General features: G+C 42.2%; 1 protein-coding gene across 1 annotated transcript in view; it reads left to right on the forward strand.

The window, feature by feature from the left end:
* The first annotated feature begins 253 nt into the window (after window positions 1-253).
* Window positions 254-23,466, forward strand: part of Hmgn3 (high mobility group nucleosomal binding domain 3) — a 29,023-nt gene continuing 5,810 nt past the window's right edge. The window contains exons 1-2 of the mRNA XM_090338535.1: window positions 254-441; window positions 17,255-17,305. Of these exons, the coding sequence (XP_090194661.1) occupies window positions 427-441; window positions 17,255-17,305 (66 nt within the window). The 5' untranslated portion in view covers window positions 254-426. The remainder of the gene's footprint in view (window positions 442-17,254; window positions 17,306-23,466) is intronic.

Below are 23,466 nucleotides of genomic sequence, written 5' to 3' on the forward strand. Positions count from 1 at the left end.
TTCTGATTAATTGGAGAAAAAAACCACAAAACAATGACACTTCAGCACTGGGTGTCCAGAGGAGGCCTAGTTGAACTGCGCATGCTCAGTCGCCAGGCAGATTTGTCCATGGAGTGGAAACTACAACAGCGCGTACAGGCGCGGGAGGGAGGTGGGCGTGGCCTCGTGGAATTTAGAACGCGGCCTCAGCCAATGGGGCCTCGCGTCCGGCGGCCGGGGCTCCTCATTGGAGGAGCGGCAGGCGAGCGAGTGGAGGGCCAGGGGCCGCCAGGGAGCTTCTGGGGTGCGGGTCGGGGAGGCCAGGCTGTGCAGGGCCCCGTGCGTGCGGGAGCGGCGGACTGCAAACCCAGGCGGCACCCAGCGGGGCGGTGGGGCCCGCGGTCCCTTCCAGTGGCTTGTACTTTTTACTCCAGCGACACGGTCACTATGCCGAAGAGAAAGGTAAGTGGAGTGGGGAGGGAGGGAGGAGGGAGAGGGTTCATTCACGGGCCTCGGCGCGCGGGAGGGATTCGGGGCCGGAACTCCCCGCGGCCCCGCGGGCTTCCAGACGCCTGTTGCGGCCCACGCCCGCCCTCCATCCGCCCGACCCCGCGCCCCCGTCCGGCGTCACGCCCTCCCGGGCCGGCCTCTCCGGGTTCCGAGCTCGTGCTCCCGGGACAGCGGCCGCGGCCTCGGCCTCAGCGGGCCCGGCTCTCCGCCCCCTGTGCGGGAGGAGTTTCCTCCTAACTCCCGGCCCTGGGGGTGCTGGGGAGCGGGGGGGGGGGGAGACTACGCGCGGAGGTCGGGGTGACCCGGAGCGGGGAGGGAAAGAGGGGGGCGAGCCGCGCCGACCCCCGCCCGCCCCGGGTGCACCGGGCCGGGGACGCGGCGCGGGGCCTGGCGCGGCCGGCGGGGCGCCGAGGGCGGCGGGCCGGCGGGGTCGGGGCGGGGGCCCGCGCGGGGCGGCGGGGCGGACGCGGTGTGCGGCCGCCCGGGCGCCCTCCGACCCCCTCGGAGCCCCGGTTCTGCCGCGCGGGTACCGAGACCCGCGCGTCTGGTCACAGATGCGGCTCGGGGCCGGGCTTTGCAGTAGTCAGTGACCCGGTGAGGGCCTGGCAGGGGACCCCGGGAAATGGGAGGCTCTGGGAGGCTCAGGTCCGCCCCGAGGACGCTGGATTCGAAGTCGGATAGCAGACCCGTCCTACTCTATCAAAGACGGGGGGGGGGGGGGTGGTTGTGTGTGCATATTTTAAGGTAGTAAAGTTTTAAAAATTGAGAACGAGTTGTCTTACTTACAATTTGGTGCAAGTATCCTCACTTCCTTTTTTCTTTTTAAGACAAAAAGATTGGTTTTGGGTGTTTTTGTTTTGTACGTGTGCGTGTGTGTGCTTAGTGTTGTGTTCCTACTTGGCACCTGATTCTAGGCAAGGAGTTTGACTTGGATTATTTTATACATTTCTCAGAATAAGTTGATGAAGGATGGAGTCCGTATAGCACAAACACTGTCTAGATCTCTCCAACCACTAGCTAATAGCAAAGGATCAGATGTGGTATATCCCAGAATCCTCCGCCAGTTGCTTTTGGCTTCCTCTTTGCTTGTGGAGATGGTTGGATTTTAGAATTAGAAAATGCTGAAGACTTTGTGGCCTAAGAAGGTGGATGGTACTGTAAGAGTAATGAGACTTGAGACTCCATATTTAAATTGAATTTCCATAGCCCTATTGGTTTTCTAGTGTGGTTGTTCTGGAACAAGGCTGTTAATGTGATGTCATTATTGCCAGCATTTTATCAGAAGACTCATGGTGTGTTGGGAACTAGTAGAATCTGAAGAGAGTAGCGATCAGATAAATGTTATAAGATAAGCCAATTGAAATAGCTCATGCTTTCGCTCAAGGATGAATCTAGACCTAACACAACAATAACAATAAAAATGAGAGATGAGCATAATGAAGTGGGAAATTGGAAAACCGCGGGAATAGAGAAAGGGAAGGGAGAAGATACTGAGAGGTAACAGGATCAGGGTGTACACACACATTTACACACCATGAAAACAACAGTGAGCTTCACTAAATACTCTCCAAAAAAGGGGAGCTCAGACAAAGGTGTTAAAAGGTATAATAAGGGGACTGAAATACGTTATATGCCTCCTTGTACAATTAACATATACTAATAAAAATGAGTTGCAGAGTGAGTTGGGGCTACTTCACACCCCCCCTCCCCCAGGAATTGGTAACTGCGTAGGTAAACAGCTTAGACTTGTCAGTAAACAAATCAGGACTTGCTGGAAGGTTTCCTTGTTTAAGGGCCAGTGTTGATGGAAGCATGGCTCTGTCTGTCTAGCTGGCTGCCTCTCTCCAGGACACAGAGCGGTGGAGTGCCTTTCTGTATGTCTCAGGAAGGTCATGGAAGAGCTAGCCAAGACTAAGGGTGCACCTATGTACAGGCTCCTGTGTGTGTCCTTCAGGACATGCATCATTCTTTCAAGAAGGAAATCACTTTAATAGGAAGGCTTTTTGCCCCTACCTGGAGTCCCAAGAACCTGGGTTGGTATATCTGTCTTAGCTTTTAGAGTACCAAGAAACAACCATAGACTACAGTATTTTCCTTGACTAAAGAATTGTTCTTTGTGCATTATACTTAGCTTTAAAAACGCCACCCCTCATCCCAGCACCAGTGGCTCACACCTATAATCCTAGCTACTCAGGAGTTGAGATATAAATATCATGGTTCAGCTAGCCTGGGCAAGAAAGACCATGAGATTCTTATCTCCAGTGAGCCACCAAGAAAGCCAGAAGTGTAGATGCTAGCCTTGAGCAAAAAAGCTTATTTCAAGCCACAGGATTGGCAGGCACGCACACAAATGCCCCTTTTTATGTTTTTCTGTCTTCGTGCTTTTTTGTCTCACTTTTCCCTAGAAATCGAAAAGTATGATATATTGAACGTCTTAAGTTGTGCTGTAGAGCAAGAAGTGATACAAAAAAGTCACGGTGACATCTGGAATCCTGGCGCTATTTTAAGACTGTTGGCCTCGTTGTGTGCTCTGGAGCTGTATGTGTGTTGTGAAGTGTGTCAACCTGGAGGACAAAGGTGGCCTTGTAGTGTGCTCTGGAGCTGTATGTCTGTTGTGAAGTGTGTTGACCTGGAGGGCAAAGGTTGCAGGAGAGGCAAGGAAACAGGGTTTGAGGTTGGGCTATTCCCCACAAGCGGGAAGAACTCCATTGCACAAAGAGAAAATCTGTCATGTTCTGTTTTCAAGCATTTGAATACCTCTGATTATATCTAACATGACTAAATGTATTACACAACTTCAAGGTCATAATATCTTCCATATTTAGAACATTTTTATTAAGTTTTGTATATGTAGAACTTGTGTGTATATACATATATACACACACCTATACACATGATATATATGTGTGTGATAGTTAAACTTTTTTTTTTTGACAGTTCTGGGCTTGAACTCTGGGCCTGTGCACTGTCCTTAAGCTTTCTCAAGGTTAATGCTCTGCCACTTGAGCCACAGTACCAGCTTTTGCTGTGTGTGGTACTGAGGAATGGAACCCTGAGCTTCATGCAAGCACTCTACCACTAAGCTACACTCCCAGTCCAAGTTAGACCTATTTTTATGTGTTTCCAGTACTGGAGCTTGAACTCAGAGCCTTGCACTCTCATGTGACTTTTTCCACTTAGGGTTGAAGCGTGAATCACCATTTGACCCAGGCCTCTACTTCTGGCTTTTTTTCCCCTGGTTCATTGGAGATAAAGTCTCTTGGACTTTCAGCTTCCTGAGTAGGTAGGATTACAAGCATGAGCCACCAGTGTTCAGCTTAAATACAACAATTTTAAAAAGAAAAGTATCCAGTGTATTAGGTTATGAAGCATTATAGCACCTAACCGTATAATTTTTTTTGAGCTGGTAAGGGTTACAGTTGGGATTCCTGAGCTATAGAATGGGTAGGAAACCAACGAAAAGAGCAAGCAAAGGATGAATGGCAGAGCGATGAGTAGCTAAGTTCTGGGCTGTTCTGCTCACATGACCAGTAGTGTGATGATCTAATGTTTCACAGAGAAGCAGCAGGAGACCAGTGGAGGCCTGGAATCACTATCCTGGCCTGAGTAGCAACAGCAAACATGTTTTCATGCCCTCCTTTGTGCTCTGCTGGTTCCTTATCTCTAGAAGAGCACTGTGAGAAGGGTGAGTGTATGCAGAATGGGTAGGGGTCAGAGAGATGGAAAGTTTCACAGTATTAAGAGGTACAGACAGCCCATTTAAGCAGTGTGGACAAGAATTTGTTTTTCAGTTTTAATGTTTTTATTTTCTTAATTTTAAACATTATTTATTTATTGTCAGTTGTGGGTCTTGAACTCTCGCCTGGGCTCTGCCCCTGAGCTCTCTGAGCTCGATTGCTCAAGGCTAGCACTCTACTGCTTCGACTACAGTGCCACTTCTGGTTTTCTGATGGTTAATTGCAGATAAGTCTCCTGGACTTTCCTGCCTGGGCTGGCTTTAAACTGTAGTTGTCAGATCTCAGTCTCCTGAGTAGCTAAGATTACAGGTATAAACCACCAGCACCCGGCTAACTTTCAGCTTTTAAAACATCTTTAAGTAGTTGCAGAAATGTGTAGGAGTTAAATTTCTTTACAAGAAAAAAGATTTACTGAAGATGATCTTATTTACCATGAAGTCTGTCTATACTGTTCAGCCAAGTGCCTGTGCCTCTTGCCTGTAATCCTAGCTATCCAGGAGGCTAAGATCTGACAAGTACAGTTTGAAGCCAGCCAGGGCTGAAAAACCCAAGGGACTCTTAGGTCCACTTGACCAGTTGGGAGTAGAGCTTTAGCTCAAGTCGTGAGAGATTTAACTTTGAGTGAAAAAGCCAAGTGAGAACACAGGGCCCTGAGTACCAACACAAAAATATATGGAATTCAGTGGTGTTTAATAAATTATAAACTTACACAGCCAGTCCCATGGTACAGTTTCAAAGCTTTGCCAAAGCCTCCACCTCATGTTTGTATCTAGCTCCACAACACCACTGTTCTTTTTTTTTCTCTGTAGATTTGCCTTTGGGGAAATTAATGTAGTCTCAGTATGTATGTTGTTTTTGAGATCTATGTGGTAGCTCCTATTTCATTCTTTGTATGTATGTGTGCATGCACTAACACTCGGGCTTGAACTCAGGGCCTCAAACTCTCACTTGTTGCTCAAGGCTGGCAATTTACCAGCTGAACCACAGCTCTATTTCTTGCTTTCTGGTGGTTGATTGGGTACAAGAATCTCCTATTTGCCTGCCTATACTAGCTATGAATTGAGATCCTCAGGTTTCAGCCTTCTGAGTACCTGGATTGCATGTGTGAGGCTTTTAATTCTTCTTTCTTGTCCAATCGTATTTGATATAGAACTACTGCTTTCTGTTATCCATTTAAAAGTTGATGGACTCTCGGGTTTGGATTGTTTCAAATACAAGTTATTACTATCAAAACTGTGAAGGTTTGTTAAGTCATTGTATTTCTCTGAACAATCTTAAGCACAGAATTAGTCAGTGGTTTTCGAAGTATTTAACTTCTTTCCCCCACCCTTTTTTTTTTTTTTTTGGCTGTCATGGGATTGAACTCAGAGCCTGCACACTGTCCCTGAGCTCCTTTGCTCAAGGTTAATTCTCTACCACTGAGCCACAATGCTACTTCCAGGTTTTGAGTGGTTAATTGGTGATTTCCTGCCAAGAATGGCTTTAAATCCAATCCTCAGATCTCAGGTTCCTGAGTAGCTAGGACTACTGGCTCCCAGCACTGTTTAGCATTTTAAAAAACTTCCAGACTGTTTCCCCAAGCATATGAAAATTCCTTCTTGCTTTTACCTGGTACTATGATGCATTTTTGCCTATAGACACTCTGGTAACTTTTAAGTTACATTATATTTAATAATATTCAGAATCATACATTACTGAGTTTCATGTGTATTGTAAATATTTTTCCCATTTTAAATTGAAGTTGTTGGCTTGTTACATTGACATTTAAGGTATGAGTCCTTTATCAAATGTATGCTCTGTCTTTCCTTCTTTCATCCTTTCCTTCCTTCCTTCTTTCCTTTTTCTTTCTTTCTTTTGTTTTTGTTTTTTGTTTGTTTGTTTTTTTGTCTGAGACCGGGACTCAAACTCGTACCAAAAGGTTTTGCTCATGGGCTAGTGCTCTACCAACTGAGCCAGGCCTCCAACCCCAATTTGTACATACTTTCTTCTGATCTTGAGATTTTCTTTGTTTTTTTTTTTCTTTTGGGGGGAAACTGGTACTGGGATATGAACTCTGGACCTCACTCTCTTGCTCCAGTTTTCCCTCAAGGCTGAAGCTCTGTCACTTGAGCCACACACTTTCAGGTTTTGCTGGTTAGTTGGAGATAAGAGTCTCTCCGCTTGCTTGGTACTGTAATTCTCAGATCTCAGCTTCCTGAGTAGCTAAGATTATAGGTGTGAGCCACTAACACCCAACTTGTTTTTGTTTTCCTGGTATCTTTTGAATGATAAAATAATTTTTATGAAATGCATTTAGTGACATTTAACCTAACCCAACCTTAAGATATCTTCTGGAAATTGTACAATTTTAGTTGTATTTAGATCTGTGACCCATTTTGAACTAATTATGTGTGCGGGAAAAGAAATTTAATTCCCGTTTTAAAAAATGTGAATAACCAATTAGCACCATTTGCTGATAAGACTGTCCTCCTTGCTGGGTGTTGGTGGCTCATGTCTGTAATCTTAGCTGTTCAAGAGGCTGTGATCTGAGGATCATGGTTCCAAGCCAGCCAGGGGCAGGAAAAGTCCATGAGACTCTAGACTCTTCAGTTAACCACTCAAAAACCCAAAGTAGAGCTTTAACTTAAAGTAATACAGCATTAGCCTTGAATGAGAGAGCTCAGGGGAAGCACCCAGGCCATAAACTCCACAATCAACAAACGAAACAAAGAAAAAGTTTCTTTCTCAGTTCATCATCAATGTAATGCTTTATTTCTGGACTGTCAGCTATATTCCACTATCTATAAGTCTATCTTGCTACCAATACTACACTATCTTGATTACCATGGCTTTGTAGTATAATCTTAAATCTGGGAGTACCAGTCCTATGCTTTGTTCTTTCTTCTAATAGGTCCTGAATCAGCTTCTGAATTTCTGTCACCTCCCCACCCTTCCCTCCCCAAAACTAAGCCTTCCACGATTTTGACAGGGTTGATTTGAATCTATAACTACTTGACAAAATTGCCCTTGTAGCAATATTGAGTGCCATGGTCTGAAGATATCTGAAGATAAAAGAACCTGACATCCATAAATACTTTGAGTTTGAGTTACTCATTGCTATGGAACATGTATATGAGTAAGACGCAAAAATGACAGGGCTGTACCCATTATATATTCTCTCTGTAAAAGAAGCATTTATTGAGTACCACTGCCATGCAATGTTTAATCACCTGGGGAAATTTTAGAGTCAATGAGATTGTATCCTATTGTTAAGAACATCTGGTCTGACAGGGACAGGTGTCTTCATAATCCATGGCAAACGCAGTAATGAATCATGAAGGAGGAATGCCCCGAGTTGTGTGTGTCCAGCTGACCAAACTGAACGCCCAAGGGAGAAGCCTTGACCAACAGTTGTGTTGTTGAGAGCTAGCCATGGCAGCTCTTCTTCGACCTATATCATTTTTATGGTAATTTAAACTTTATTTTACTGGTGATGTTCGCGGTAGTTACAGTTACCTAAGTCAGGTAATGAGTCTGCTTCTTTTTGAGCAGTGTCACCGCTTTCTCATCTCCCACTTTTCCCCTCCGGACCCCTTGCTCCAACAGTTCATTCCAACAATATCTAGTGAGTATCACTGTTGAATTGGCTTACCCTTTGTCCCATCATTTCTGTGCTTCCCTTTCCCCTCCCCAAATCATATAAATATATACAAGACAAAGGGTACAGAAATTTTTGTAAAAAATGACATAAGGGAATAAATGAAAGGAAGAAAAAAGAAATAACTGCAAACTACAATAAAAACTTATTTCCATTTCTTGGCTTTTGTTTGGTGCTGTATTTCTAAGTTGACGTAGATTATTTGATTATTTTTACACAGGTTGTTGTACCTGTTCTTAATTAATTTTGTTGTTTAATCCTTCTAATCTGATGTGAGGTCTTTGAAGGCTCTGAGCTTTTATTCTCCATGAAACTTAATGGAAATGCTATAGATATATTGGTTGAAAAAGTTGATAAATGAATTATTGTCAGCGGAAGAAATTAATGAATTGAAATATATCCCATACTTCCCATTCTAGAGCCCCATATGTTCCAGCATTTATTGTTTAGTGACAATATAATTTAGGGCAGTTTACTTAATTAACCTTGCATTAAATTTCTATGTTCCTTATTTCCTGGGACTTTGTTTACTGAGCTGTAAATAATAAATACCCCACCTCATAGAATTGTGGAAATTGAAATGATACATGTAAATGCCCAGGACAGAGTACTGAAAAGTGCTGTTAATGTGACTGAGTTTTTAAATTATGAAGAAAACCACATTGTGTCGGTGCTAGAGGCTCAGTCCTAGCTGCTCAGGAGGCTGAGACCTGCAGATTGTGGTTTGAAGCTACCTGGGGTAGACAGTCTACAAGGCTCTTACCTCCAATTAGCCAACAAAAAGACAAAAATGGAGGTGTAATAGAGTGCCAGTCTTGAGTGGACAAAGTCTAGCAAGAGTTTGAGGTCCTGAGTTCAATCCCCAGTCTTAGCATGCAAGTACGTGCACGCACACACACAGAACTATAATGAAATAATAAGCTATAATAAACCCACAGCTTCACTGGGCACTGATGGCTCTTGCCTGTAATCCTAGCTACTCAGGATGCTGAGATCTGAGGATTGTGGATTAAGGTAAGTCTGGGCAAGAGAGACCATGAGACTGTTTTCACCAATTAACTACCAGAAAAGGAAGTGGCACTGTAACTCAAGTGGTAGAGCACTAGCCTTGAGTGAAAAACCCAATGACAGGCCCAAAGTTCAAGCCCCAAGACCGACTAAAACAAACCCTCCAGCTTCATCTTACAGGACAAATGACACTTGAATTGGATAGGAAGCAAGCAGATCTCAGTTTGGTAGTTGAAGGTAGTTGTAAGAGACCTTGCTCAACGACAGAGTGACAAATCATTGTTTTTACTAGAACACAAACTTTAATCTAGTACAGTTTTACATGGTTATTTTTCTCAAAGTTTAAAAATATCTTCATGTAATATTAAGATTAAAATTGCTTTGGCTAAAGACTGAAAGATCAAAAGATTCATGGTCTCCTTGATATGTGGATATTAGATCCAAACAGTACAAGAGCAATGACTAAGTACTTGGGTATTCAAGGTCACTGACATGATCTTGGAGATACAAAAATAACTATATAGACATAAAGGATGGGATATATACTCTACAGACATGTTAGATAGTATATTATGTTAATATATATTATATAGATTTGTATGTACCTATGACATACAAACTCTCAGCTTAATTTTAATTTTGTTCTTAAATTTATATGCCAGTGATTGCATATAAAGATTCCATTCTTGAATACTTGTTTGTTAAACTTGACATTTGAAATATGATGTAAAAAAGTCAGTGTTAATAAAATAATTAAAAAATTGCTTTGGCAAATCAGTTAAATACCCTTCCTTTCCTTTATTCTGCCAACCTCCCCTCCCCCCCAATCCCACTGCTTTTTTTTTTTTTTTTGCCAATCCTGGGCTTGAGCTTAGGGTCTGAGCACTGTTCTTGGATTTTCTCAAGGCCAGAGCTCTACCACTTGAGTCTCAGTACCACTTCCGGCTTTTTTCTATGTATATGGTACCAAGGATTCGAACCTGGGTCTTTGTGCATGCTAGGCAAGCACTGTACCACTAGGCCAAACTCCCGGCCCTTCCACTGCTTTTTTATACTAGAGTTAAATATATTCCATTTCCCTGCTGGGTACAATTTGGAAATGGTGACTAAAATAAATAGCATTTAAACTGTCTGCTTTCATAGGATCTAGAATGTTGAAGTATGATGTTAGTCTCCCGAGTAATTTGAAAACCAAGAGTCGAAAATAAACCAGATCAAAATGTCGATTTCTCTTTTTTTCTTATTTATGTACATTTTGCTTTTTCCTTTGAAGAATTCAGTCAGTTCGCTTTGTGGTGGTTGGGGATTGACATCTGTTGAATCCAGTCATCTTCTGCCTTGTGGCACGTGTGGGAATAGAGCTGTGCGCAGGCAAAGCCTCTTCAGTCACATGCACAGCAAACACTATGCAGCCCCCAGTAGGGGAATAGAGAAAATGTTATTAGGTTTTCAAATGGGTCCCAAAGTGTAATATTTTAGGAAAAATTTGTGACTGTAATTAATGTCAATATCTGTATTATCTTCCAGATTTAAATACTACATGGGAACCAGGTCTGAGCTTTGTGTTTTTTATTCATTAGGCACTTAATCTTATTTAAATAGAAGTGTAGGAAATTATTAGAAATGAGCATGCACAGAAGGTATTGTGCTGGAATTGTATGTTTCACTGTTTCTCACAGCAGCCCTCTACCTCATAGGTAACAGTGATCTCTGGGATTGGGGGACCCTGTGTTAAGTCCAACATTGTTCTCCTCACATGGTATTAGTCCAATGAACTGTTGGGCTTGCTACAGCAAAATATGTTATTTGTATCACCTTATTCTATCATTTTTATATATAATAGGGGTTCACCTGCTGTGATCAGGGACATGTATTCTTTCTTCAAATTTGGTCTTGGTTATTTTAATGCCATGCAAAGAAACAGAAAATCTACTCTGGGAGGTATTGCGTTTCTTAGGTTTTCTTTATTTTTCCCTCTCTTTTTCTTCTCTCTTTAGCTGTAATTTGTAATTTTTCACTTTTAGGCAATTAAATTCTGCATTGTGGACATTCTGAGGAGGTGGCATGGTTTCTATGGGAGATGATGTATTGAAGTGGTGAGGGGATTAGAATGTGAAGCATTGAAGAGTTCTGGTTGGCATGGTGGTACCTGCCTGTAATCCCAGATCTCCAGAGGCACCGGAAGCAAGCTCATAGCTTCCAGGCCCCGCTGGGATAGGGATACATAGAAAGGTGCTGTTTAAAAAGTCAACAACAGCCCGGCACGGTGGCTCATGCTTGTAATTCTAGCTGCTGAGATCTGAGGATCAAGGTTCAAAGCCAGCCCGGGCACAGAGGGACCTGAGATTCTTATCTCCAATTAACCTCTAGAAAACGGGAAGTGGGGCTTAGCTTAAGGGTAGGGTGGTAGGCTTGAGCTGAAGAGCTCAGGGACAGTGCCCAGGCTGAGTTGAAGCCCCATGACCCACAAAAAATAAATAAATAAATTAATTAATTAAAACAATTCAACAACAGAATTCCATATGTCCATTTTTTTAACTGCATTATTTTAACTTACTTTTCATTACTTATTTTACCTCACTGTTGCAAGAATTACTTTTAAATTTCTTTTAGTGGTCACACACATACATCATCATCATAGCTAGCTGACTTGTTTTGTAAAAATTCCTTAGCATCATAATTGTATTTCATATTTGCTAGCTGTTAATTCATACCTGGACAATAGAAAAATAAAGTCACCACCTGAGAGCCTGTCAGAGAGCCTGGATATACAGATCTCTTTAGAACTCTGCTTTTCATCTGTAAAGTGAGACTATTGAAACTGGCTTTTTTTCTTTATCTCAGTGATAACTGAGAGGATATCAAATGCAGTGACAAGTCAAGGGGCCATTGAAAAGCCAGGAGCCAGTGGCTTACGCTTATAGATAAGATATGAGAATCCTGATTCAAAGCCAGCCTGAACAGAGGAATCTGAGAGACTGTAGTTAACCAGCAAAATGCCACAAGTGGAACACAAGCCGTGAGTTCAAGTCCTAGTACCATTGTGTGCGTGTACGTGGGCACACACACATGCGCACACACACACACACACACACACACACACACACACAACAAAAGCACACTGAAGAAATGTGAAGTGATATAAAATGGTAGGAATGGGTGTTTTGTCTTTATTTTTGAGTGAGATATAAAAATATCAAACTTAGATCTATGTCTGTGACCATTTAACAACTCAGAATAGGAAAAGCATGTGTATCTTACCATGTGTCTTTTTAGTTTGTTGTTGTTTCAGGAGGCTCCTAAGTGAAGTGCTTTTATAAGTACCCACTTACATCGTGTGTTCATTGGCTAGAGCTATAGATGAAGGTTCCCAACCTGAAAGCTCTTTGTTCTCTGTACCCCACATCTGAGTCGCTTGTGAACCCCAGCCACTCAAGTGCTGTGCTGCAAAAAGTCTGAACTTCTTCCACTTATCAGGAAGTCGGCCAGCTGCATCATCCAAATGGTTCCCACTTGCCTGGCCTCCATTCTTCCCTTAAACATGGTAGAAACTAGAATTTATGCTCACAGGATGCTGAGAGGAAAGCATTCAGCCATTTCCACATCCGTGCTGTCTCTGTCTTCTGCTCCCCCTCCTCCTCATCCTTTCCCTTTCCTGCTGTAGTGAGCCATGAGGTCACACACACACAAGGGGTTCAGCTCCTTCCTCTTTTATTGGTGAGGAAATTCAGGCCCAAAGTCAAGTGTGAACCACACAGAAATTCAGGCTCAGCTGGGTTCTTTCTCCACAATCACATGCAAACCCATGCCCACAAAAAGAGTAAGGCAGAAGAAACAGTATAGAATAGTTATTTTTCATATCAAATATATTATTATTATGTTATATACTTTATAAAATTTCACTTGAACCTGACTTTCATACTTTTAGGGAAATATAAAACTTTTCTACTTGATTATGGATGAAGTACATTTCCTTTAAGTAACTCTCAGAAAAGAGTTCTTGTGTATTTGAGTTCATCTAAAGTTTTCGTGTATGTGCACACATATGTATGGTGTGCTCCAGTAGCGGGACTTGGTGTTTTTGTTGGTTAAGTGGAGATATGTTTCTCAAATTTGTCCACTCAGGTTGGCTTCAAACCTTGATCCTCAGGTTTCAACCTCTAACTCCCCTGAGTAGGTAGGATTATAAGTATAAAACCACTGAGGTTCAGCTTGGAGTTACTTTTGAATAGCTGGAGAGTTGGATAAGGCATACTAGCTTGAAGTGATATTAGACAATATAATTTGGGATTGTAGAAGTTACCTGGTAAAATTGTCAAGCCAAGCTGAGGAAGAAATAGTACTAAAGAAACTTGATACAGCCTTATTTGTTAATGCACTCTAACCTGGTGCCTTCATGTATTATGTATTTAAAGATTACTTAGACAATACAGGCATAAAATAACAAGCAAAAAAATCAGAGCTGTAGGCATGGCTGAAAGGATAGATCAACAGTTAGCATTAGCTGAGCAAGTAGAAGGCCGTAAGTTCAAATCCTAGAACCCTCAAAATAAGACAATGCAGTGCTGGGCATGCTGGGCATGCTGAGGAGGTAGAGATGGCGGAGAGGATTGTGGTTCAAGGCCAACCTGGGCAAGATACCCTTTCAACTCATAAATCTGGAGTAGTAGTGCACGCCTGTCACCCCAGCTCTGCAGGAGGCATAAGTGATAGATCATTGTTCAGGTGGGCTAGGGCCCAAACACAAGGCCCTATTTGAAATCTAACTAAAGCAAATGGTTTTGGTGCTTAACTCAAGTGATGGAGGGCCTGTTTAGCAAGCACAAAGTTCTGACCAGTCCTACCAAAAATAAAAAAGCAAATAAGCATGCATCATTTGGGGATTTGAAACATGGATAAATGAAAAGCACTGCGGATGCTAAACATGTAGTCCTGTGGCTTTGAATAAAACCTCTAATGTCTTTCATATATGCTGGAAATAACTTTGATCTCATGGAAACTATCTGATACTTTAAAAAAAAACCCTCATAAGAACTTCATGGGCAATAACTTCATTTATGAGGAAAATTTAACCTTGAATGAATCAAGTGGTTAAGTGTTACATTGAGCTGAAAGATGTCCGAGTTAGAGATAGACAACTTTCAGTCTTTCTTGGTGAGCGTATTTGAACTTTATTGCCTAAGAATGGTTCTGTTCTGCTAGGAAGCTCATCATTGGAACAATGTATTATTTTTTCTTTAAAGTACAGGCTTGGATTTTTATCAGCAAATGGAAATTGATTTCTGAAGAAATTTGGAGTAGCAAAAAATAATTTAAAACTGTTAGCCAGCAAGTAGGAGAAAAATCACCTTGATTGTGATAGGTAATTTTCAGTTAGAAGAAGTGCCTGAAGTTCCCTTGCCTTGAGTTGTAGCATCCTGGCACAGATGAATAGGACTGCAGACGGAATCTGTTCTATGGCTGTTGGCAAGTGGTCATTTGAGTTTCCTAAGTGCTCTGGGCTTTCAACGAATTCATTGAAGGTGTAAAGTTGTAGCCCTTGTTGTCTAGACTCTCAGAAGTACACGTCAGCTGGTGCCTGTAATCCTGCTACTCAGGAGGCTGAGATCTGAAGATACTGGTTCAAAGCCAGCCCAAGCAGACAAATCTGAGAGCCTCTGAAGAAATCCAGAAGTGGAGATGTGGCTCAAGTGGTAGAACACTAGTTTTAAGTGAAAAAGGACAGTGCCTAGGTCCTGAGTTCATACCCTAGTACTAGCATATTAAAAAAAATTCAAGTTAGCTTTTATAGGAACCAAAGAGTAAAGGATTTGCCCCTGTGGGGTAACGTGACTCTCTTTGTTTCATCCCTAGTGTGTCTCCACACTCCACAAGACTTGTATGCTTGGATTCTAAACATGAAGCAGTTACTCTGGTGTATCTGCTCTAAGTTAACTCTCTACCACTTGAGCTACACTTCTACTTTCCACTTTTTGGTGGGTGGCCCTACTGTTCAGCTAAAGAAAGCAGCTAGCTCTCCCATTCAGTGGAAGACACTAAAGTCTACCTGACACCAGCTTCTCAGATCCATTAGAACCCCTCAGGACCCCCTGAAGGAGCAAATCCTTCAGCCTCTGGTCTGGAATTAACACAAACCCTTGGGGGCCCATCTTCCCACTCTACCCCAAGACTGGTGGGCACTCTGCTTCCTCTCAGAAAGTGCCTCTTGCCCAGCTCAGGTCACAGAGCAGAGTCTGTGGCTTGTGTCTGGCCAGTTAACTGCTTGTTTTGTGATGGCCCTGGATCTGCCCTGTTCACTTAAAATAAGATTTTCATGCCAAAGTTCAGGCCTTCACTTGGCAAATTCTGTGTTCTGAGCCCGTGCCAGAAGCCAGTCACTTCCCCATGCCCTGTGGTCCCCTCTCTCTCTGGGTAACCCCAGCTTCCTTGCTGGCTTGCAGTCATCACCCAGGCTTAGCAGATTGATGCCTAGACATTTTTGTTTGGCCATTCTGGTTTTCATCCTGTTGACTCATCCTCCATTTCAGCCCATCAGAGGGTTGAGCTACATCTAAATCACCTGCCTTCCTTCCCTCCTTTGTCCTTTATGTCTCACAACATCTTGGGACAAGGAATTCAGTCCTTCCTATCCTGACCTCCAGGCTAAGGGTTCCTGGTGAGAAGGATTGTGATGAATAATGGTAGATCTTCCCAAAAGAGTGTCTATTAAATAAACACAGCCAGATCAGGTGAGCACTTGGTTGATACTCTGGATATGAAGAAATTATACATTTATTTGTTTATTTGAGATAGGAAAGGAAACAAGGCAATTGGGAGGGGTGGAGGGAGGAAAATGGGGACAAAAATATGAGAAGGGGTATCAATATGGGAGAAGTAATGCACCTACTGCCTGATGAATGTGACTGTAACCCCTTTATACATTATCCCAACAATGAAATAAAAAAACTTAAAGAAATATGCCCAACCTCAAGACTGTTGAGTATAATTCCATTTTTCATTCAGAAAACTTTAAAGAGCTTGCATATTTTCTGCCATATAACATCAGTGGATTGCTTCACAAGTTATAAGATTCTTTCTTCTACATCTCTCACTTGATCATAAAAAAGACCCTCTGATTTCATTATCACCTGTCATTCATGGATGGGTGAAACCTGCAGCCACTGTCCTGGTTCACACAGCTCTTAGGTAGAAACAGAATTGAGCCACTTCTCATAGTTTACATGCTTCTTTCCTTTACTACATTTGTAGTGTCCAGTTATATATAATACAAATGAAATACTATTGCTTCATATTAATATACTAGCTCATTGTCTATTTTGTGCTCTGTTGTTCATTGAGATTATTTAATTGACACTGTCACCAGCCCCTCTGAAGGAGTGGGCTTTATGATCTTATAAAATTTGTGCTTGTTTCATCAGATAGAGCCTTGCTGTAGAGCTTTGTTATTTTCTTGAGCCAAACACAGTACCAAATGTGGCTATGCTATTTATATTTTTTTCTAATGGGAACTCTGTTCCTACCCGTGACCCACTTGAGCCTTAGAGAAAGAGTTTTCACTGTCCAGTTTTATGGAGTTGTAAAGTGTGAGAAGCAGTTTCCTTTTCTAATTAGCATACTTGTTTTATCTTACATGTTAACTCTTAGCCAGTAGAAACATATTGGGATATGGGAAGTGTTTTACCAACCAAAAGTATATTTTTCTTTGCAACATAAGGGAACATACAACAGGCGTTTTTCCCATAGCTATCTGCAGCCTTTGTCTCCCGTCCGGTCTGAGCTGTCACAGAAGAGGATAGACAGCTACCCCGGGGAGGGATCAATATCAGACATTGGTGGGGGTAGGGGTATGTGTGCCTGTCAGGTGGCAGTATGTGTGCCTATAGTGGTGCCACAGCTGGGCATGCCCTAGAGATACCAGTCTGTGCCAAACACAGCAGGTCAGCAGTGAGCTGGCAACTTGGTGGCTGACCTGGGCTTCTCTAGCCTCCTCCTGCCCTTGATCTTAAAAGACATGGTGATTTAGCAAGCGGACGAACATCCTGAGTCCCTGTCCTTTATCTGATGGCCCACTCACTGCAGAAAAGCGAAAACTGCTTGGGTGTGGCGGAGTGTGCTGTGACCCCCCTCCTTTCCATTCCTGTTTTAAAATAGAGCAGTTATGTAGCTAAATACTCTGTGTGCATATGTGTGTGTGTGTGTGTGTGTGTGTGTGTGTGTGTGTGTGTGTGTGTAAAACATAATCTTTCCTGAACTTATTTTTTCCCTGCAATCACTCTCTTGGCTTCTCTGGTGTCAGGAACTAAACTAGCATTCTGTATTTTCATTTTATTATAGCATGTAATTTTTTATTTAAAGACAATTCACTGAAATATTTTCTTTCTAGTCTCCAGAGAATACAGAGGGCAAAGATGGACCCAAAGTAACCAAACGGGAGGTGAGTATAAATATACTTGTATATTTATATTTATATTTATGTATCTGACATTCTCTGTTTATCTGACAATCTTGGAAATGGTAGTGTTAATGCTACGGAGAACATTTGTATGTGAATACTGTTGTAAAAAAGATGGCTGAGACTGCAGAAGCTTGATAAAGGGTTTTGTGAAGTCTCTCTTGCCTGGTATGAATCACTCAGTATATTGATGAGGTATTCCCGATTACTGCATTGTTTATCTATCCATCTGTAGGTCCTGCTTGTCTGATAAAGGGAATACTGAAAATTCCTTCTGGACAAGGAATGAATGAGATAATAGGTAAATTCATCAAGGAGAACAGTAAGCACTTTTCATAGCAGTAAACTGAAAAGCTGTTGGTCTCATAAATTTTCTGCTCCAGTAAGTAAATTATTAGTTACTTTTTAGATGTGAGCATTCAGCTAAAAGGATCCATCCATCTCTTAGGTTAAAAAAATAAATAAAACTATGAAAAGATATATAATACATCAAAAAATACAAAAGCTTTGTTTAAGTTAGGAAAACACTTAGGGCTTTGAGATAACTAATTAGGCAGTGATTCAAAATTAAGTAATGATCCAGAGACACTGATTAAAATACAGGAAAAGGGGGCGGGGGGAACCTGGCAGGGATGCTTGTATTTGGCCCTTTGTGATAGAATTACAATCATCTAAAAGGAGATGGATGAGAAAGGAGGAAATGAGATGCATTTTATCTGTTATGGCAGCCATTCCCTGCTGCAGAGACCTTTACAGTATGTGGCAAACTACAGCTCTTATACTTGAGTATATAAACAAAAAGGGGTCATAGGACAGACAAAAACAGTATCCAGACACAGATTCTTTGATTGGGTGATTCATACTGTGGTTAATAATTCAGAGGCATTTGTCATTATACCTCAACTCTTTGCACAGGATTTATACAAGGAAATTCCTTCTGCTAAAGGGAAAATCTTTACCAGAAACTATAAAGAAGTAATTTGAAGGCAAAAGCAACACTGCCTATTCCTATCATCCATGTACCAAGTATCCACTGTCTGAAAGAATTTGAGATAAACATGAAGTTTGCAGTCCAAAGTCAAGTCATCACACAAATGCTAGAAACATCTGAAAAAAGACAAGTGCTTGTCAAACCTTAGAAAATGGCAAAATGTGATTTTGAAGAGACTTGGTTTAGTGTAACCTTAATGTTTTAAAATTTGAACACATATACACACAGATCTGGGATTCTCCTCAGGAACTGACATTTAAATTGATTAGGAGTTGGGAAACCTAGAAACTATTATTATACACAGTAAATTTCAGTAAGAAAAATCTTCTCAGTCCCGCCTCTCTAAAAGCAAATCAAGAGACATAAAAAATTAAGTATAGTATTATAGCCCAAGAATTTTTTCTCCTTTATATTTTTAGGTTATTACTGGCTTTACATTTTCTATCATCTTGTTTCTGTATTTGTTTTTAATATTACTAGTAATAAACATCTTTTCTAGATAAGATCCTGTCATTTAAGTCAACACCAGTTTAAAACTCACAGTCATGTCTTGATCCCCACAATAATTTAAGGCTCATTCCTCTTCTTCTTCCTCCTCATTTTTTTGTCCTCCTTATGCTGCGGCCTTTGCACATGCTAATAAGTTCATGCTGTACCATTAAGTGATAGACCAGCTCAGACCCTTGTCAAGAATCTATGAGCACTGACAATGCAAGAAGCCACCAAAGCCCTAGAAGAAAGTGAAGGTGTGCCTCAAGCAGTAGAGCTGCTAGCCTTCAGTGAAGAAGCTAAGAACCATCACCCAGGATCTGAGTGCAAGACCCGCTACCAGAATAACAGTGACAGAAAAGCATATTTTCTGTCAAGCAGAAATAAAGCAGGGGACAGAAGTAGTGAACATTGGAGAAATGCTGTTTTTTTAATTGCACATAGGCAAATGTTATACCTATTTTAGCTAAGAACAAACAAAAACCTCTGAAATCATAGAGTTTTTCCTGGGTATGACAACTTTTAAGTAGCAGAACCCAGGAGAAAGCCCTGGATCTCCTCATGCAACATCTTTTGTTTCTGTGTCTTTTTCCTATAGTTAAAAAAGTCTGGCAAAACCATGTTGGTCTTTACCTTTGTTCATTGGAGGCTTAACAATGTATATCTTTCCCTTCCCAGATTTCAAAGGAAAGCTGAAAATTATACATAACTTCTCATTTGTTTCGACAATTAAAAGCAATTTTTCCTTTTGAGTTTGACTTGGAAATACATTGTTAGGTCCAAAAGCAGGAAAAAACAATAACAAAAAACCAGCTCATAAAAGTAAGCATACTTGAGCTGGGAGTGTGGCCTAAGTGGTAGAATGTTTGCCTAGCATGAAGCCCTAAATTTGATTCCTGGGTACCATATATACAGAAAAGGCTGGAAGTGGTGCTATAGTTCAAGTAATAGAGTGTAGCCATGAGAAAGCTCAAGGACAGTGCCCAGGCCCTGAGTTCAAGCTCTAGGATTGGAAAAAATATAAAAATAAAAATGAATATACTCTCTAAGCCTGGTGCTTGGTGGCTTCATGCCTATAACTCTTGCCATTTGGGAGGCTGAGAATGTGAGGAAAGTAGTTCCAGGCCAGACTGGGCAGAATACTTCACAAGATCACTCTCTTCTCACTCAAGCTGGATATAGCAGTATGCACAGAGGTGTGACAGCTGAGACGGGAAGATCATGGTGCAAGGTCAGCCCAGGCAGAAAAAGCCTGAGATTCTGTCTACACAAAAAGAAGCTAGTCCGGGTAACCTATGCCTGTAATCCCAGCAACCATCAGTAGCTGAGAGTCTGGGGATCATGGCTTAGGCCTGTGCCTCAAAGTAAGACCCAGTGCTAAACATAACCAGTGATAAACAAGGTGTGGCTCAGCCGCTTCCTGCCAGCCTACCAGTGGAGGCCCTGAGTTTAAGCCCAGTATCACCCATTCCCTACCCCACACAAAAAGGCTAATTCTAAGTTCCAAGGAAATGGTCTGTATATTTATAACACTAATCAGCAAAGTCTAGTGGTGCTACTTAAATCCAAATCCCCTTGTGAACTTTGTCCTTTTAAGATTAGGCTTGTGTGTTGCTTTTACAATGTACTGGAAGGTAGAGAATCCCCACCTTTCTCCCGGTACTCTTCACCAGAATTGTCTCCAGCCTGGAGGATGATAGCAATGAATCAGAAAATGTTAACTAAGGTCACTTTAATGTTCCCGGCACCTAGGCAGACCCTTACATCACGGGCATTGTGATGAGATTCTGTCTTGCTACAGTCTTTCTTCCCTCCCTGAAAGACTTCTTGGCTGTTTTTCCTTAGGTTTCACGCTGAATCAACAAATTAAGAGAAATTCTTATTTTTTTTTCCTTATTCATCCCCAGCCAAGCTGAGTCTTAAATGGGTACTTGAGCTGCTAGGGTTGTTTTAAGGGCATAGGAGGGGGGTTAGCAGTTTTGACTCTCCCATACAGTCCAATCATTTATAAATTTTAATGCTGTAGAAGCTGATGGAACTTTCCAGGAAGGCATCCACACTTGCATGCATAATCAGTACTGCTGACTTAGTAAAACGTTAGTCTCAGCTTTGTCTGTGTGCACTGAAAAAGAAAATACTTACAGTGGTTATTGCTGGATAGGAAATTTTAAGGCGTCCAGTTTTTGTTTTTGTTTTTTTTTCATAAGGTAGTTTCACAGTAAAAGATAGCATTTTTAGAGGCTGGCTGGTTTGGATAACCTATAGAGAGAAAACTTGGTTTTGTGTTTTCATTATTTCCTAAGCTTTCTATTTTTGAGCTCTTGTCCTGGTCAAGTGAAGTACGTTCGATGGAAAGGTGGGTTTCTGTGTGGAGGAATGCTTTGTTTGGATTGTTTCTCCAAATCCCTGAGGGTTTTCTGATGGCCCTAGCCTGTTGGGTTGCCTGTGGATGGTCACATGAGGAAGGAAGGCCCAGAGTGAGAGCATTGCACTGGGGATTTTTTTTTTCCCCTCAAGAGTTTTGCCTTGCTTCCATGAGAACATCTCATGGACATACTTGGCCCTTTCTCAGGGAGTTAAAGGAGTAACTTAGTGTGATTCTGGTGTTTACTTCTGCCCCTGCCAGGCATCGACGCTTCTGAACTAGAAGAGAAGGGTGGGCCTGGGAAAAGAGGGATGGACATGAGCCATGTGTGGTGAACAGTACAGTAAAGCCAGCATGGTGCTCCTGTGTTGACCACTAAAGAGGGAGGAGCTGAAGACAAGGCCTGCCGCTCCTCCTCTGCATGCTGTCCTGGGAGCCAGGCTGGGTGGTCCTAGCACTCACACAGCAGCTCCCGTGCTGGGTTCTGTGTGGTAACTGGCGGTGGTGCTTTCTGTCAAACTCAGAAAGTGTATTGAAAAAGCACAGGACACTCTGTTGTTGCCAGGTTTACATGAGGATGTGGGGTGCGTGCCAGTCCTGGGGCTTGAATGAAGAGCCTGGGCTCAGTGCCTTAGCTGTTTTACTCCAGGATGGCACTCTACCCCTTCAGCCAGAGCTCCACTTCTGACCTTTTGCTGGTTCATGGATAAAAAGTCTCTTGGATTGTTCTGCCCAGGGTGGTTCCTCAGATCTCAGCTTCCTGAGGAGCCTGGGGCTCAGGCACCCATGTCATGTGGCCTGTTCTTTAAGTGATAGTTAACTGTCCTGGAAAGGCAGGGCCTGGGTCTTGAGGCTAGGGATTTGTGGGTGCCTCATCACGAATGCGCTGTGATAACCACGGTGTTCCCTGTGGAGACTGCTCCACACCCCACTCCTCAGAGGCCCAGCTGTGGTTCCAGCTGTGTGCCACAGTGCATCCGCCTGCTGGATGCAGTGACTTGTGTTCCCTCCAACAAGGCAGCCTGTGAAGTCTCCTAATCTCAGCACAGCCCACTAGCTGAGATCTTTCTTGAGCTTCTTCATGGAGAATCGGGCCCTTCATTTCCTTACGTGTAGTGTAGCTTCTCTGACATCATTCAGCAAGAAAGCTGTCAGAAGTGGAGGGGGAAAGTCATATTTCTTCCCAGTGTGGGCTTACGGAATGGCCTAGACTGCTTTGTGTCCAGCTCTGAGACTCCTATGAATCTTCACCGTCACCATTCATCCTCCCTGGGCCATGCCTGCTGCCTGCTGGCCCTGAAACATTAAACTGCCACGATGAGGCAAAACCTGCAGAAAGCAGCAAGGAGTAGGGGGGAAAGCTTGAATTCATTTACTCAGTAAATTGTTAGTGAGGATGGATGTGTTGAGCAGTGTGTTCTTCCACGCGAGAGAAAGCAGTGGGTAAGACAGAAATAGTATGGTGCTGGAGCATTCCTTTTGGAATTCTTGGCTTGTGTTTTGTTTAAAAAAAGAAGTTGTGGTTTTAGACAATTAATTCCTTTGAGAAGTTCACTTCTGCTGGATTGTAAATAAAGTATCAAGTCTCCTGTGGTTGTAAAATTATCGAGGACAATACAATTATTTTTAATTTTTTGTCAGTCTTAATTGCTATTAACTAGTTCTGTCCTTGAAGAAATTTCCTGAAAAAATATTAACTTAAAGTTAATATCAACGTATAATCTCTCCGTTTTCTGAAGTTTGAAATTAAAAGACTAGTGAACCTTTTACTCTAGTCAAATGATTGAGCAGACATGCTTTTAGTAGATAAGTGTTTTATTTTATTACAGGCTAAAAAAAGTCTTTCTTATTAACTATAGAAGATTTATAGTGATTCCCTTCTCCAGCCAGCAGAAAGATAGGGAACTCATGCTACTCTGGTTTCTGTGCAATTAATATAAATCTCTTTTATTAACTCTCGAGCAGTAGCTTCTTCTGAAGGAGGAGTCTACATGGACGCCTTTCTCCAAGGCCACTTCATTGTCCTCCTGGCCATTTTATGTTCAGATGAGAGGTTTTGGTTTGGGGGGGGGGAGTCAGTATTAGTGATCTCTTCTTTTCCTTATTCACTGAACTTTGGGAACGACTTCTCGTACAGAACACCTTGTGTTACATTTAGACTAGCTTTGCAAAGTTAGCAATCACAGCTTTTCTCTGGAAGGACATTGGGATGAAATCTCTTTTACTGTGCTAACCTGGACAGGGCGATGGGAGCTCTACATTAGATTCTTTGGACACAGTGAGATTTATCAAGATGGA

Source organism: Megascapheus bottae, chromosome 8 (assembly GCF_031878675.1).
Source record: "Megascapheus bottae isolate mThoBot1 chromosome 8, mThoBot2.hap1, whole genome shotgun sequence".
NCBI classification, from domain to species: domain Eukaryota; kingdom Metazoa; phylum Chordata; class Mammalia; order Rodentia; family Geomyidae; genus Megascapheus; species Megascapheus bottae.